The sequence below is a fragment of the Teleopsis dalmanni genome, chromosome 1, assembly GCF_002237135.1.
Source record: "Teleopsis dalmanni isolate 2A chromosome 1, ASM223713v2, whole genome shotgun sequence".
In the NCBI taxonomy this organism is placed as follows: Eukaryota; Metazoa; Arthropoda; class Insecta; order Diptera; family Diopsidae; genus Teleopsis; species Teleopsis dalmanni.
The window spans coordinates 206,252,165-206,269,134 of record NC_051846.1 but is presented as its reverse complement, the minus strand read 5'-3'; the positions used below and the strand labels follow the sequence as shown (position 1 = coordinate 206,269,134).

At 30.9% G+C, this 16,970-nt stretch overlaps 5 protein-coding genes across 8 annotated transcripts; 1 reads left to right on the top strand and 4 right to left on the bottom strand.

Annotated features, from left to right (window-relative positions):
* Positions 1 to 114: 114 nt before the first annotated feature.
* LOC119674976 (gametocyte-specific factor 1 homolog) lies at positions 115 to 1,019 on the bottom strand. Of its 4 annotated transcripts, none has more exons than XM_038086141.1 (3): positions 775 to 1,019; positions 327 to 721; positions 115 to 248 (listed from the first exon to the last, which is right to left on the bottom strand). In XM_038086141.1, the coding sequence occupies exons 1-3, from the start codon at positions 940 to 942 to the stop codon at positions 179 to 181; spliced, it is 633 nt and encodes a 210-aa protein (XP_037942069.1). In that variant the 5' UTR covers positions 943 to 1,019; the 3' UTR covers positions 115 to 178. The 4 variants fall into 4 exon arrangements, with proteins under 4 accessions (XP_037942069.1, XP_037942077.1, XP_037942063.1 ...); XM_038086149.1 differs by having other exon boundaries at positions 115 to 280; positions 359 to 721; XM_038086138.1 differs by having other exon boundaries at positions 119 to 210; positions 289 to 721.
* Positions 1,020 to 1,505: 486 nt separating this feature from the next.
* LOC119671532 lies at positions 1,506 to 4,700 on the bottom strand. The gene is made up of 4 exons (XM_038082209.1): positions 4,339 to 4,700; positions 2,347 to 4,281; positions 2,113 to 2,276; positions 1,506 to 2,051 (listed from the first exon to the last, which is right to left on the bottom strand). The coding sequence occupies exons 1-4, from the start codon at positions 4,478 to 4,480 to the stop codon at positions 1,629 to 1,631; spliced, it is 2,664 nt and encodes an 887-aa protein (XP_037938137.1). The 5' UTR covers positions 4,481 to 4,700; the 3' UTR covers positions 1,506 to 1,628.
* Positions 4,701 to 5,864: 1,164 nt separating this feature from the next.
* On the top strand, positions 5,865 to 7,839 carry LOC119671531 (probable RNA 3'-terminal phosphate cyclase-like protein). Its single transcript, XM_038082208.1, has 3 exons — positions 5,865 to 6,890; positions 6,959 to 7,112; positions 7,177 to 7,839. Exons 1-3 carry the CDS (start codon positions 6,084 to 6,086, stop codon positions 7,353 to 7,355), a joined length of 1,140 nt encoding a protein of 379 aa, XP_037938136.1. The 5' UTR covers positions 5,865 to 6,083; the 3' UTR covers positions 7,356 to 7,839.
* A 180-nt stretch (positions 7,840 to 8,019) lies between these two features.
* LOC119671530 lies at positions 8,020 to 12,911 on the bottom strand. Its single transcript, XM_038082207.1, has 8 exons — positions 12,018 to 12,911; positions 11,700 to 11,955; positions 11,175 to 11,641; positions 10,821 to 11,105; positions 10,675 to 10,766; positions 9,493 to 9,638; positions 9,339 to 9,427; positions 8,020 to 8,345 (listed from the first exon to the last, which is right to left on the bottom strand). Exons 1-8 carry the CDS (start codon positions 12,897 to 12,899, stop codon positions 8,055 to 8,057), a joined length of 2,508 nt encoding a protein of 835 aa, XP_037938135.1. The 5' UTR covers positions 12,900 to 12,911; the 3' UTR covers positions 8,020 to 8,054.
* A 1,278-nt stretch (positions 12,912 to 14,189) lies between these two features.
* LOC119671528 (vitellogenin-1-like) lies at positions 14,190 to 15,728 on the bottom strand. The gene is made up of 2 exons (XM_038082206.1): positions 15,443 to 15,728; positions 14,190 to 15,374 (listed from the first exon to the last, which is right to left on the bottom strand). The coding sequence occupies exons 1-2, from the start codon at positions 15,663 to 15,665 to the stop codon at positions 14,302 to 14,304; spliced, it is 1,296 nt and encodes a 431-aa protein (XP_037938134.1). The 5' UTR covers positions 15,666 to 15,728; the 3' UTR covers positions 14,190 to 14,301.
* Positions 15,729 to 16,970: the final 1,242 nt, after the last annotated feature.

Below are 16,970 nucleotides of genomic sequence, written 5' to 3'. Positions count from 1 at the left end.
CAAGTGCATAAATAAAACAAATCTGTTTACAATGAATAATGTATATTACATATGTTAAACATATATCGACTGGTATATTCTAATTTTTTATGTTTTTTTTTTAAACAACTTTGTATTATACAACTGATTTATATACTAAAACACAATTTCAGCACAAAATAAAAATTGCACACGTTAATTAAAACTCTCTCTTAATATCCTTGGAGCGATGTAAAGTTTCGGAACGTAGGGGTGATCTCGAGCGCGATCTGCTGCGTTTGATAGATACAACTGGCTTGACGTCGCGATGTAAAGTTTCGGAACGTAGGGGTGATCTCGAGCGCGATCTGCTGCGTTTGATAGATACAACTGGCTTGATGTCGTCAAATTGAACATTTGCAGCTTCTAATTCATCCCTATTATCACGCATATATTCGATCGATGAATTGATCTTACAGTTTTTAAAAGTCGGCGGAGGAGGTGGTTTAGATTCATTTCTTTTTTTAAACTCTTCATCCACAAATTTTCTTCGTTCTGATTTTGTATAACCTTGTGCACGTACTAATAACGTTGGCTTACTTTTAAACTTATTGACTTCATTAGATTCCTCATAATCACAATCATCCCAATTATCACCATCATCTTCTGTGGGTGAGCGTTTTATTGTCTCAACAGGATCAACTCCTCCAGCTGACATAAATTCCGCTATTATTTTTCGATCAGGACAATTTAGTACATGCTCCTACATAACAATCGCATATGAATTTGATTAAAGAAAAAAGTTAAGCTATTTACCTGATAGTCAGACTCCTTCAATACGTGTGTTAAGTTGAATTTGCACGTACGCACCACGACATTTGGATGCTGTCGTTTGCACTTAATTAAATGTTGCTGCAAACGATTTTTTGGCATAGTATGCAAACTGTTATATGGACAAAGTACATATTCTGATGCCCGGTCCATTTGTCAATTATTTTATTTACACAAATTTTACTTATTCTATGTTAAATTTAAATAACTCTGTAATGTTTCAAAAATCTTTGAAGAATTTATAATTTTAAATTAATAAAGTTGAAATACAAATTATAATGGAGACGCCAAATCTTTTTGTTTTTGCTGCTGTCAACGGGTCAAATAGGGCTGCCATATATTTATAATGTCAAATTCATTACGAAAAGTGCACCCACATAACAATAATAAAAAGCATTCATAATAAAATCGTTTCTAATATAAATTTGCATTTGAAAACTTTTTGTTATTTAAAATTTCAGATGCTTTAAAAAAAAAAACCATAAAAAGCATCGTTTCAAAAATCTTTGAGATTTTTTATTGTAATAATAGTACAAAATTTTAATTCAGTTAGTTTTTATAATTACATATTTTTAGTAAAAGAAATATTAATACAACTATTATAGTATAATAAAACATATGATGTTAAAAATCCATAATTAACATAGATAATTAACTGATAGACATATTGTAATAGAATTCGTTAACAAATTGGTAAGAAACAGAAATAATAATTATATTCATTGGTACAAAATAAATATTTGGCACATTTGGACATTTATATAATCTCGGTTAAATAAAATATTCATATTTTTCTACTATAATTTTTATACGTTCAATATTTATTTTAAATTCAATATTTATTCATCAGACTCCAATTTTTTGAGATAAAGATTTTTGGCATTACAATCTTTCATATTACTCACTTTCTGTTTTAAAGTTTGTTGCTGATCTGGTAAATTTATTGTCTTTTTTGCAAGAGCAATTAACAAGTTCTGCAAATCCAAAAATAGAGTCGCGTATACTTCATCTGGAGCGTTCTTTAAAATTTTTAAAATATTCATTAACAGTTCATTAATTTTACTCGGATTTTCTTCATATCTAGGTAGTAATATTGTCTGAACGAAATTCGTATAAGTAACAACACAATTTTTGTAGTTATTGAGAGATTCCGTATTTTTTGCTACGTTGGCTAAAAGATTTATGCTGAATGGTATATACGGCAAGAAATGATCTGTAAACAATGATAGTTCTGTTTCTTTTGCTGTCAGGCGAACCAAGAACTAAAAGAAATAAATTTTTATTAATATTAACAATATTTGAATAAATAAATATATATAATACATATAAAATCATGGTGTTTTCTGCATTGATATTGGATGGTTTGTAGAGTAATAAAAAATCTTCAAAAGACAGTGGTTGAACACTTTCTGACAATGTAAAACTTTGGAAATAATATTGTGACAAATAATGACTTTTATTAATGAATTCGGCAATCCATTTGCGATCTGAAAATATAATATATTTTAATATTATGTTCAATTTTATATATACAATATATATATTTTTTTTATCTACCTATCTGATTTGCCACTGGTAAAAATTTCTTAGTTGTTGCAGAAATTAAATCAATCGCTTCTTGTACCAATTTATCGCGTAGTTCTGTGTAACTATCGAATTGCCAACGTGCACATTCTAGAATTTGTACCAACATTATTAAAACTAGTGCCGTAATCTCACCAAAGTTTTGCTGTTCGACACCATGGGAGTCTCCATGTTTACCGATTATATCAAGAGCGTGCACGAATGACAACAACGACTTAAAATCTTCAAGTCCAATATATGTGCTCACATTTTTATATATAAATTCTTTAATGAAGTCCTTTTTACGTTCGTGATAAAAGAGTTTAAAATAAATTTCACAAAGAAAAGTTGGGAAATACTTTTGTTGTAGTCTTTGCGGTTGCATTAGTAATTCGTTCAAATATTGATCAAAATACTCATCACAAAATGGACTAGAGATTTTAACTGTTTCACAAAAATTAGTTATTTGAGCAGCGTTATAGAATTCTATGTCAAAATATTTTTTCCACATTTGTGATGGATTTTCCATGCATAGTAAGAAAAACGTATGTGTAATGAATTCTTTATTAAAAAATTCAGTGGAACGAAAACCAAAGTCCTCACTTTGAAATACACACACATCTGGTCCAAATAATTCACGCTGATAACATAACAACTCTATGATTTCAGTGTTGCTGCATTGATTTAGTGTTGCTAAAATTGTCGAGCCCAGTTTCATGTAACTATCTCTGTGGTCTTCCGTTTCTTTCACCTTCGTCAAGTACTCACTAATAAAGGTCAAAACAGCCTTACAGTTTTCAAAACTCATAAGATTTTGATGTTTTTCAATTTCGTTTGCAAAATCTATGATATCAATTAATGTAGCTCGATTTAAAAACTCATCAAACCATAGTTTTTTAACTACATTACTTTCGTCACTCGATAGTTGTTTTAATATGTCATTTAACGTAGATTTATGTAACTTCTCCTCTACACTATCTACATGCATTGAAATTTTATGCAGTTTACCAAAGACATCATGATTTAAAGGAGCTGTGTTTTCATTTAAATTAAACGCTAGTTCACCTATTTCGCATCGCAAACTTTTGTGTTTAGGCGCATTTATTTGTGTCCAACACAGAAGAATATCGTTATCTAACCCATACATATTGCTTTCTAATGTATCTAGCAAAGTTTGTAAAATTTTTAACTGTAGTTCCACAACGTTAGCTTTAAACGTAATGTACATAGAAGTTTTCTTTGCCTTACCCCACTTTTGTCGTGGAAATATATCATAGAATTTATATTCCGAATCGGAAATATACGGATTTGCATTGGAATAAGTATCAAAAGTACGAGATAAAGCACACAAAACATGTTTTATACAGTATCCGCGCCTACGTACATCGTTCATCTCTTGATTTACTTCATCCATTTGTGACACGTTGAGCGTTTTTTCTATTATCTTTACTGCCAATTTACAAAACTGTATATTTTGCTGCGTTGCACATATCGGATCGCGAGTGAAAAATTGTGTATTTGTAAGACTTGTGAACATTGAACAAACCATATTTTCTCCTCTCTCCATTACTTCGTTTTCCTTTCCATTATTTAATGAATCTAAAACGTCTTCCATCAATGGCAATGTATACCAAATTGGACTGTAGGAAACTATTTCATAAAATAAGGAATCGAGTTTCAGTTCCCAAATGATTGAAATCAATAAAAATTTAGGCAACGGTGGATATAAATCAATTACATGTGCTATATACTTCTGTTCCTTCAAATCTATATGATAGGTTATATCGGTATTTAAAATCAACAACATGACGATTTGTCGGAGGGTAGAATATGCATTTGGAAGACTCTTTAAGTCTTTAGTTAAGCAACCCCAACGAATAAAGGCAGATTGCATACGTGTTTTGATCTCATTTAATAGTTTTTCTGTGCCTTTAAATGGATTTATTAATATAAAAAAAATAGTCAATCGCAAAGTCAAATACTCACAATCTCTACTACTAATATTCACATAACATTGTACATAGTCATTGCAATACTCCAGCAAGGTTTTTACTTCAAAAAACTCTTTGCAGAAGTCCATAGGATCTGACTCATTCAGCTCCATCAAAATCCTTTCCCAATCACCCATTTTTAATACTTTTTATTCTCCACAACTCTAACGCTAATGAAGGGTTCAGCGGCATAATAACAAATGAGAAACGTCAAATCACAAACATAAGCACCAGGACCTGAGCTCAGACAGCAACGACACTAGGAGGACCATATCGGAATTGGAACATAAAATTTTTCTAAGTTTATTAAACCTGAGCCTAGATAGCAACGTCGCTGGGAGCGCCAAGCTGGAATTTGAGCACAATATTTTTCTAAGTTTATTAATTTGTCAAAATTAGCCAAATTTATGTCTTTTCACCAAATAAAAAATATGATTTAAATAAAAAATTCATTTAGCTGATATTCAAAAAAAAAAATTTTTTTTTAAAAACTGACTTTTTTACTTAAAAAATTATTAAAAAACATTCAAAGACCGCAGAGACATGTACGATTAGTCGCCTGAAAGACAATAAAACAAGCTTTCAATTAAAATAAAAATAAATCTCGATATCAAAACTGCTTCAATATCATTCAAATCAAAAAACTAAAAATGAAATATGTTCTAACATATAAACAGATTTTAATTGAAGGCTTGTTTTATTGTTTTTCAGATGAATGTCTCTCTGCGGTCTTTGGTTGTTTTTTTAATAAATTAAGTTAAAAAATCAGTTTTTTTTGTTAATTTTTTTTTTGAATATTTCAGCTATTACGCGACATACAATTATGAGGTATATACTAAATGAAAGATTATTGAATTTTCTATCTAAATCATATTTTTTATTTGGTGAAAAAAACTTAAATGCTACCAAATTTGTAAACAAACAATTGATCTAGTTTTAACAACATCGTAGCAGAAAAAATAAAATATCATTTTTAATACATTTTCAATCTGAATAAGTACCCCAAGTTAATGTGTAATAAAATTGTAGATATATGAAATATTAGTTAGTTTTTTTCCAAAATCTAATTTTTCACTTTTTCATAACTTAAAAGTTTGACTAAATAACTTCTGCATACTTTACAATCACATTCCCATATCTCTACTAAATATTTATGTTTTATAGATATAAAAATAAGTTTTATCGCATTTGATGTGACATATATCGATTATGGGCAAAATTAAAGTCCAACATCTTATTTGAAACTGTTGAAACTGCAAAAAACATAATCCACTCATCATATACGACAGAACAAAAATATATAGTAAGACGGCCGCTCTCCACGTAATAAGGACATGAGTTGATGGTGACATGTTATGTTTGCAGTCATGTCACACCAATTGTTGTTTTCAATGCAAAATGAAATAAGCTGTCAGTAACAAATTTTCATTTTGCATTGAAAGCAATAACAATTGCAGTGACGTAATTATCTCTGATTTTATACACCTCAATTTATACACAACAACTTTATGTTAAGAGCAATTTATAACAATTTATATGGAGCATGTAATGATTGTAGTCACGTCACCGCAACAAGTGTCAAATTTTCATTACATTTCACACGAAATACACATTCGTATATATTGTGAATGGCAGAAAGCACTACGGTGAATAGATGCATTTAATGACATTTCACTTTGTTTTGGTTTTATATTTGAGTTGCACGTGCGTTTAAACATACAGTAAATAAACAAATTTGAAATGCCACCAATTGCACAGGAAGGCAACTGTCTGATATATCATGGGAGCAATTTCTTAAAGCAACGTTTAGTATTGTCTTGCCTTAGTGGCAAACCAGTGAAAATATCACAAATACGTTCCGATAACGAAGAGACACCTGGTATACAAGAGTACGAAATCAGTCTTATACGATTGTTGGATAAAGTAACAAATGGCACTAAAATTGAATTAAATCCTGCTGGGACAGCGGTAGTCTTTAGCCCAGGACTTTTACATGGTGGTCAACTTCAGCATGATTGCTGTACTGAGCGAGGGATTGGTTATTATCTAGATGCACTTATCGCCTTAGCACCATTTTGTAAAAATCCATTGAATGTAACATTAAAGGGTGTAACTAATAGCGCAGATTCACCAACAGTGGATCATATAAAAGGCGCTGCTTTATCGGTTTTAAAACGCTTCCTTGTTGTGGACGAGGGTTTAGAATTAAAAATAGTTCAAAGAGGTGTGCAACCACTTGGTGGTGGAGAAGTACTGTTTCGTTGTCCGGTACGTAAAAATCTACGTAGTATTCAGTTTGAAAAGCAAGGGATGATAAAACGAATACGTGGAACTGTATACGCATGTAAGGTTTCTCCTGCTATGGCTAACCGTACTGTTGAGTCCGCAAAAGGAGTAATGCTTAAGTTTTTACCTGATGTATACATATATTCAGACCATAATAAAGGTAAACTGTCAGGAAAATCAGCTGGATTTGGAGTGTGTCTATTAGCAGAAACCACGGATGGTGTTGTCTTTGGGGCGGAGGCTATTTCAAAATCAAAAGAGGTAAATGAGATTGTTCTTTATGTTATTGTGAAGAATATAATAAATAAAAATTTATTTCAAATTATTAGAAAACCGCTTCCATTCCTGAAGATGTTGGTAATGAAGCTGCAATGAAACTGTTAGATGAAATTTATCGTGGTGGTTGTTGTGACTCAGCATTTCAATGGCTAGTTGCATTGTTTATGGCTTTAGGTCAAAAAAATATTTCAAAGTTTTTAACAGGTGCGGATAGTTGACGTCAGTCAACAGACAAAAAATAATAAAGCTATATTATCATTATTTTCAGGCCCATTATCAACGTATACAATTCATTTTTTACAACATTTGCGAGATTTCTTTTCCGTAACATTTAAACTAGAAAATCCTGATGCGGAAGACGATGATGAATCTTTACCAGGCGCACAAAAAGTTTTAATGACATGTGTAGGAATTGGTTATACTAATATCAGCAAGCGTGTCATATAATAAAATATTAATTATAATAAATGTATATTAACTCTTACATTCTTTAAATTATATACTTGTAATGTTAAAGTAGAATTAAAGTAGTTTATCGTTTTGAATACTTTAAAAACTCTTATAGTCCAAATAACTTATAAAGAATATTACCTATATAATATTGTATATGCCACAGACGATTGGTTTTTATCAAGATATCGCATATTATATTCATTTATTTAACCAAAAGCTGTTTATTTCATTGGATGATATTCGTCACACTTGCACCAAGTGACTTCTTATTCTGGCAACTTGAACAGCGTCTTTGTAGAAAATATGTTAAGTAGATCCATGCAGTTACTAAAAAACACTCCCCGATCGACTTATATAAAATACTTCAAAAGTGGATTATCGAGATTTTTTTTCTGGTTTAGAATTAAAAACAAATTTGAGGTTTTTTTATAATCCCGTGTAGTTTCTGGGTGGAAGGATAGATTAATTAATTTTTACACTATATAAAATAAAGATATCTGTCACACTGCTTAGGAAATAAAATATTGATTATTTATTAAATTAAAATATTGATTATTTATTAAAATAAAATATTGATAATTTATTAAAATAAAATTCGTTTTGTAAATTTAAAAAAATTACACAATAACACATAACATGAAGTACATATGTATAAAAATTAAAAACCTAATTTTATTTTAAAAAAAAAGAAAATTATTTTCTTTTTGGCTTTTTACTTTCCATAAGACTCATTATCGTTTTTCGCATTTCTTCAGTCTCACTTAATTCCATCTCATAATTTCGTATCGTTTCATTCTTTTCCTGAATTTGGCCTTCTAGCACAGTTATTATACCCTCCGATTTCTTTTTGGCTTCTTTAAGTTCCTCAAGAGCTTTGTGAGATTTAGCCAATTCGCGATCGCGGTCGTCAATTATCCGAACCTTTTCCTTGATATCTGTTTCAAATGCAACAAGTGACTTCTTAAGCTTTTCGATACGCACAACCTTAAAAGACAATGTACAATTTGAAGTTAATCCAATGTAGCTATTAATTAATCAAATTCTTTAAGAAAATCAAAAATAAATATAATTATTTACAGAATAAAATGAAAACGAACTTAATTAAGTATGGTTGGTTGTAGATTATTTGTTCTAGAACTGCTTTCTTTTCAGGCATTGCTCTATTCATAATTGAGAGATTAAGAATTTTATAAAAGAAAGCAAAAGATGAACAACAACGAATGAAAAGTTTTAAAGCAACTTCTATAACTGTTTTTAATAAAATGCATTTTAATCGTAGCGTTCATTAATAGTGGATAAAAATGGTTGACTGTGACTATGCCAGGCCTGTAAGTTTCGTTGCTATATTAAATAAAAGATCTCAAAAGAAGTCAGATATACGTATAATCAGCGAATTTAGACTGGTAATAAATAAACTGTAATATTCGGGACAAAGAGAAAATATTCCAGACTTGCTTTAATAAGCGGTTTCTTATATTTCCTACTATTTATTAGATAATGAAGATAAATATCTTAAAAATGACAAACTCATGTATTGAAACGGGAGATAATGGAAAATTTAAAGTAACGGTGCCATCTTTTTTTTTTTTTGGAAATCACATTTCAATCTACGGTTTAAAGTTATTAATAGCATTAATAATGAGTGTAAGTGTAGTTCAGATTTATGGAAAATTTTAAAAAGTTCCAGTCGGACCATGTCCCATTCACCTTTTTTAACAGGTAAAATGTCTGTGGGCTAAAAAACAGAAAACTATCAATCGTAAAACTATAAAAAAAATTCCAGATCGGTTTTGTCTACGTCCCAGAGTCATATAGCTTTATAGGAGACCATGGACCTTCAGCTCTTCCCAACACGGAAACACCTTTGAGGTATAATAACAGAAAACTATTAATTAAAGATAAGCTGTATAATGTGTAAAGCTTTAATATGTCCATCAACGTATTTATCCAATGAGAATTTAAAAAGTTAAAGCTTACATTATCCTTGGAGGTTGCTTGCAGTTTTTCAAGTTCTTCTGTTTTGTTTGTAAACTGTTCAATAAGTTCTTTGTGTTGTTGCTGCAGAGCTAGAATAAATAAATATTAAAATATTTAATAGCTGACTAAGAACTAATTTAAAAAATAAACTCACCAATCATTTCGGATATTTTAACACTTAAACGCTTCTCACTGACTTGCAAGGATTCAGTGCTCTGAGATAATTTCTTCATTAAATCAGTTAAGTTAATTGTTAGATTTTCCTTCTGTTTTTTTAAATCCTTACACTCAGTTTGCAAACTAAAAAAAAATTATATTCTTGTTACAGTTTATATAAATATGAAGGATCTAGCAGTAAGTCTATTTTTCGGTTTATATAATTAGGGAAAAAATGTTTAAAAATACATTTTCATCACACCACAGAAAAGGGTGCAGTAATGGCATTAGTTGTATGACTTTAGATTATTCTATAAAAAATGGTGAAAAACTATTTATATTTCAAAAAGTAACCAGCGCAAATTCATTAGTATTTCCAATGAGACGCTTATCGGCGCATTAACTTGATACAGGCGTTTGTAGAGCATCGTGGTCTTAAACCTTCATGGCAGGTACCCACGCTAAACAACACTGTTACTGTTCGGGACATATAAATAAGAAAGCTAATTTTTTCTCGTTTAAATAGGGGTTATATGCATGCAGTAGTCTGAATATCATTAAATTTTTCCAACTGAAACATTATGGTAACACATTTGTATGTATTTTAAAAATTTCTAAGAGCCTATAACTGCATAAGCAACCAAAATATAAATATTCTATTATTCTTCTTGATTCTTCTTCTTGACTTAGTGCTATTACGCACTTTTACTCTATAATGGCTGGGGGGCTTATGTCTACCCCACACTAGGCTTTAACTAGAATAAGAAATCATATCATTTATTTGTCTTTTAGTTGATGAAGGACCTTAAATCAGCATATCTTCCTGAGAGTCCAGAAGTGGACTTGAGGCTTGTTAGGGCGGGGTTAAATATCAACTTTAGTGAATAATTTTCGAGCTCTGTCTCTGATATATTTTTTCACTGAGTCAATCCTAAAATCTCTATGTATGTCTGTTGATCTAATATACAATGGAATCTTAAACAGTCTTCTTAAAGCCAGGTTTTGTGCTATCTGTAATTGCTTTATGGTAGTATTTGAGGCTTTGCTATATGTAACACATCCGTACAGTAGTGCTGGTCTAATTACTTGCGTATAAACTTTCTGTTTTTAAAGTTGAAGTGATAATTATTAAATACCGGCTTTAATAAATGCAGGATCTTATTACAATACACAAACTCACTTTTCTTGGTTGATATGTAGTTCAAAATTTAATGTGTGATATTTTTGTAGTTCAGCATTTTGTAAATTGATGCGTTGCGTTAAGTTCGTTATCTAAAAAGAAAATGTTGTATTTACGATAAAAAGATACTACATATATCTGCTTACTTCAGCGCTTGCTGCATCCAAACGATCGCGCATGCTGCTCTCAATACCCTCAAATTTTTGCACATTATAGTTTAATAATTCAACCACATGAGAAGTCGCAATATTATTCAATTGATTATTGCGATGTGCATTCGATAGCAACTCAATCAGAGCCTGTAAACGTTCTTCAACTTCCTTACTTACAAGATTTTTATGACTTTTGAGTATGGAATTTATATTACACCATTGTTCACTTGAAGGTGTGTGCGTCATATATTTAGATGAAGCGTTTAAACTTGAAATTTCCTGCAAAACAAAAATATTAACGTTGTTTTATGTAAATGCATTAATATAAAAAATGTTAGACAAACTTACTTTTGCCACTTGAGCTTGCGGGAAGTGTTCGAATTGTGAAATTTTGAATATCGCGCAGGCTACAGTTTCGCCGCCATTGAGTATGCCACGGGCTAAAGAGTATTGTATTTGTTGCATCTGCAATAACATGCAGCATTTTTCAAAATATGCCTTTTTAGCTATGCTAGCAAAATTAATTAATAACACTAAACAAAATATAGACTTTTCTATTTCTTCAATGGCCATTGTGGTCACAGAAGTTTCCGTTTTACTGGCGAGTAATGGTGCAAGCAATTTATCAAAGTACGACTCCGTAATTTTTGACAAAATCAATTTTTCCGTTTTGTTTTGATGCAATAATGTTAGAAGGAATTGCAGTATGGCACTTTTATGCTGAGCGGTGCTTTCTGTGTTTTCTGTAATGGCTATTAATTGTATAACAAGAGCAGGATCTCGAGAAATTCGTTGTGATAATGTATCTTTTTTGGCTGAAATGCAAACAGATTAAATATATTTTCAGATCTAAACATTTTACAAAAACTTTACCTATTAGAACCAATGTGTCCAAAAGGTTGATTGCATCGACACCACATATATCAGAGCTAACCCAAAATGAAAGTAATTCATACAATCTAGGTATATTGGAATCAATACTAATTATGTTTTCAGTACCATCTGTTCTCGGTTCTAGGCTTAGATTTAATATATAACGTAGTAGTTGAAATATTAGACCTAGTGACATATGTTGGTGTTTGCGTAAATCTTCATTTGGGTCACTTCCGTCAGTTACATTTTCCAGATTCTAAAAATGATCATACGATATGTTGTATCAAATGTAATATAATAAAGCTTGCTTTTACAAACCTCAAGTATTCGTTCAATATCCTCAACATAATATGTGTAATTCATCAAAGCGTTGTGCAGGTAACAATTGGAGGAGGAATCTGTCAAGAAGTCTACAATGTGACGCAAGTGTGGTACATTCCAGTTCCTGATGCAGTCATCAATTGTTGAAAATGTAGTTCGCAGGAATGTTTGCATGTACTTTTCATCAGGTGCATTAAAATCGTCTGATAATATTATTAGCAATTTGTTCGCCAACATGCCATAGTTCAGTATTTTACGTGTTAATTTCGATATGTTTACAGTGCGCAGGAAGAGAAAGTGTACCACAAAATTCTTATATATTAAATTTATAATGATTGAAAGCGCTACCAGAGCATCAGTTTCATCACCATCAGTCGCATTGTTTATTATGCCAATCAATTGATTAAACAATGTAGTCAAGTATGATTCTTCCCAAGTGATTCGTATGCCATAAGTGAGCTCTTGCAATAAAACCAACACTCGACGCCTTTTGTCTTCAGCCTGCGTGCGCTTTAGCACTAACGTCAACATCGGCACAAAACGATATTCCTCGATAATTGCTCGACGAGCATCTAAATTACGCATGCAATGGGTCACCAGCGTCACACATGTCCACAACGCATCTGAATCTGGGGGTAGTGCTGTCATAACTGCATGCAAATCAATAAAGAATTTTGAGATTTCCAATTGCAAAGGATTAAAGTATTGTGCTTGTATTGTGGTAGACAATACAGATGCAGATCGATTGATCATAAGTAGCACTTCTTCAGTCTTTTGAGTGCGATAACGCCCGGCCTGCAAACTAAATTCACGTATATAACTTATAGCAAGTTCAGCATTTGTATCTCTGCCTGAATCATTTGCTTTTCGATTCACCATTATATATTACTATTATATTACTTATTATTATATTACTATTATATATTACAATATAAATGAAAATAGTTAAAACAAGCGTTGAAGTTTTTCTCTTGTTCGTTTAAAACAATTGCGCCTGCAACGCGGCGAAAAGAAATGAGAAGGACAAAAATAGTGAATGTAATACACGGCGAATTTAGTTCAACACAGGAGATGTGCAACTAATGTGAAAATGTTCATTGTTTTTATAAACTTATTTATATATTCACAGATATACTAATAACACCATTTACGGCCGTGTGCGAGTTCGAGTAAATTGAGGTAAAGTAAATTGAAATTTCCTAGGGATATTTTGCACTGCATTTATGTAAATTTTTATTTTTTTTGTTTATTGCACTTATATATTATTTTTGGTTAAAAGTTTTCAAATTTATTTATTTATTTATTAAATATTTTATAAAATTACCACAATGGTAATACCTAATTTACTTTATTTTTATCTAATTTACCCTACTCGAAATTCTGGTAAATACCAAAATTCGCTGCCATATCGACATAATTTACTATTTCCCTTAGAGTGATAGTTTAAACACGTTTTTTTTTTAAATCTATTTTTTATTTAACATAAGTTTTATAATTAATTTCACTACCATTATGTTACCATCGGTTCTGCCATATTCATTTTATCTTTATATATTTGTTTCGTTATTTAATTATGTATGTTTTATTATGTAGTAGCGCAAACGTTAAGTGTACATTTTTTTTAATGTTGATAAGATATGTGTTATATTTTCGAAAAATAAATATTTATTTCTTAAAGGATTCTGACATCTTTATTTTACTTAATATATTATGCTTATATTATTTATTTTATTATTTAATTATGTATATCGTTTCATTAATGCATACGATATTGTGTCATGCACACGTTTTATTTAATAAATATTTGGTTTAAAGTTGACTACATAAAATCCTTAAAGAATTTTTAACATTTATATTTTATTTATCTCTATATGTTTATATATTTATTTTATTATATCATTATTAATTATATCATTATCATTTTTTATATCGTATTCATAATTGACCAGATACGGATTCTGTTTTCAATAAACAAATAACATTTATTCTCTTAAAGGATTTTAATGTTTAACCCAATAATTTAAGAAGTACTTTTTATAGAACTTGAAAAATTAGATTAAAATATTAATCTTTTAAATTATTAACTAAGGTGTAAGTAATTGTAAGTCCACAAGAAAATTTCATCCCTTTAAGCAGTTTAAAGAATTCACACAAATGAAAGAAAAAAAGTTCTTTTTAAAAGAAATGCATACATTTATTTAGACTAAACACTGAAGTTTTCATATTAACTATAAACTACTCATTACATTTTTAACATTTTCGAATTTTGGTTGAGAAGAGTTTATTCGTAATCCTGATTGCGTGCGTTTTTCCATGCTTGGTGAACACCGTGATAGGTATTTTGTTTCTGTGCTGGAGCGCTTTTGCCGAATGGGCTGTGTGAGTTCACTTGCAGCATGTAATCACCTTCTAAGTCGAAGTCGGTGGCGATACCCATATAACCGCGTTTGCCATGTCCGTTGTTGTTTTGGTAATTCTTGAGTGAGCTGGCAGCAACGGCTGGGAAGTTACGTTCATTTCCTGGGCGAACAGATTCAGTGAAGTAGCGTGTAGCGCGCATAGCTGCTTCAATTACATTAGTGGCACCAGGAACGGCAGCAGATGGTCCATTGGGGAAGAAATCAACATTGCCAACACGTAGACGAGTACCCATACCGTAAGCTGAAGTGTGTATGGCATCAACTAATTGAGCATCACCGCGAGCTAAGCCAGTTAAAGTTTTTGGATCTCTGGCGAAAACCTTTGAGGGGTCCAAAGCGGTAATACGACGCAATTGATTACCAGTTAAACGAGTATATTCGCGACCAGCAACACCGGCAACATGAGCAGCAATACCTTGGGATACAATATGGATGATTTCACGTGGAATGTTAGCTTGGTTTGTCAATTTAACTAAGACTTTGCCGACCATTTCACCGGTTTGTTCAACATCGAGCATTGCGAAACGTTTCAAGCTGTTGAGGGTAGCGCCCAAATCAATTACAATGAGGTCTCCGCTGACAGATTTCTGTGATTTCCATGCTTCGTTGTAGTCCTCTTCGCTGGAAGTGCGTTGTTTGCTATCGTAATCGTATTCTTTGTTTGGTTGACGTTGTTGTTTGCTGTAGCGTTGCATGTAAGCTTGAACCAATTTTCTTGTAGCCTTGGCAACAGGTTGGGAAGTTTCTGGTAAACCGGTGATGAAAATGGTGACTTCCTGTTCGCCAAAGTTCTGTTGTTGTTTAACGATATCGACGAGTGTGTTCAAATTGGCATTAACATTTTGGCCATTGGGTTTAACAATGTAAGCAGGAATATTGCTAGGACTGGGTACAAAGCTGGCTTGCAATTCGTTGCCGATTTGTGACAAATGATCTGTATGGATAAGATTTTTATAGAAATAGTACTAAAATAAATATTAATTGTTTTAAACGATTACTTACACAATTGCTCGATCAATTTAGCGCCTTCCTGAACCGGCATATTTTCCAAACGTTGTAGGGTGATTTGATCCACTGAAGGAATTTGTTCTAATTCTGATGTCGATAACCATTGGGTTGGCTTCAAGTTATTTTCTCCAGAATTTGAGCGTTGCTTTGGATCTGGTGAAGCGAAAGCAGCTGCCAACAGGCAAGCTACTAAGCAGAAAGTCTTCAATGGATTCATTTTTGGTCACTTATGCCGGGATAGAACTACTTTCAACAGCAGAAACAATTTACTATAATTCGAAATGAGTTTCGATGAGCTTTTATACTTAAATTTGCGTTCACAGTTGGAGCAGAATTGCTGACTAGGATTTTCGTTGCTGATTGTGAAGTAAGCAAAAATTAAAACGTGCGATATTTTAGTAATCAGAAATCGTAATTAATTGATTGCATTTAAATTTTTATTTAATTCTACAAATACTCTGTATTGTATGTAAGTACAACAAAAACAATTTCACAACAAAAACAAAAGTATGAAAAAAGTTCTGATTCAAAAGGGGTTAATATTAGACGTAGTAATATTTAATATGAATTAAAATATGCCAATCATTTTTTATGATATTATTCATTTTATTTATTAATTATTGAAAGTAAATTTTCTTATTCCTTGGCTGTTAAACATTTTAATGATATATATGAAAAGTGAAAACAATATTTATATTTTTATGATTTCCTTAAACAGCACATAAAAATAGAAAGACTACAATTTAACTATTAATAAAAAACTTAAAATAATATTATTATAATGAAGAAGTAAATTGTTTAAAAAAGAACTTATTAATAATATAAATTTTCAAATATTTGTCATTCTAAATCATTAAACTCCTGAATACACGCTTCCATGCTGCCTTATCTTATATAAATATAAGACATAGGCACCTTTAAAAAAAGATAAACTATTTATAGAATATCAAGATCTATTTACAATTCTGTTCATTAAAGAAATTTTTACTATTAAATAGCTTTACTTTTTTATATCAATTGAGTTTTGTAGTAAGATTTCACAATTTTAACAAGTACAGCAATTATTAAACAATCCATATTATAAAATACGGAACGTTAAACTAAACATAAATTGTCTTGTATAACAGTTCTGTTTGCAATATATTCCACTAATTCAGGACCATGATTTTAAGCTGGCCATCATTTTAAGCTGGCCATCATCACATTTTTGTTGCTTCCAATGGTTTCCATTTTTTAACTTACATTGAAAGTAACAACAAATGAATTGATCGATGATTATTTAATTGCCTTCACAACATGTTTCCAGTCCTTTATTTATATCTGTGGGTGATATACTGGCCTTTAGATTCAATTAGAAGTTATACCAAACTTAACGAAGACAATTTCGAATCATTTACGTTAAAGTCAATATCCCTTTGATTTATTTGCTTCGGCAAACTTCATAATTCTAAGTAACCTCATTACTTCTCATTAGAATTCAACTTATGGGATTACTTATAGCATGAAATAAACTATAATAATA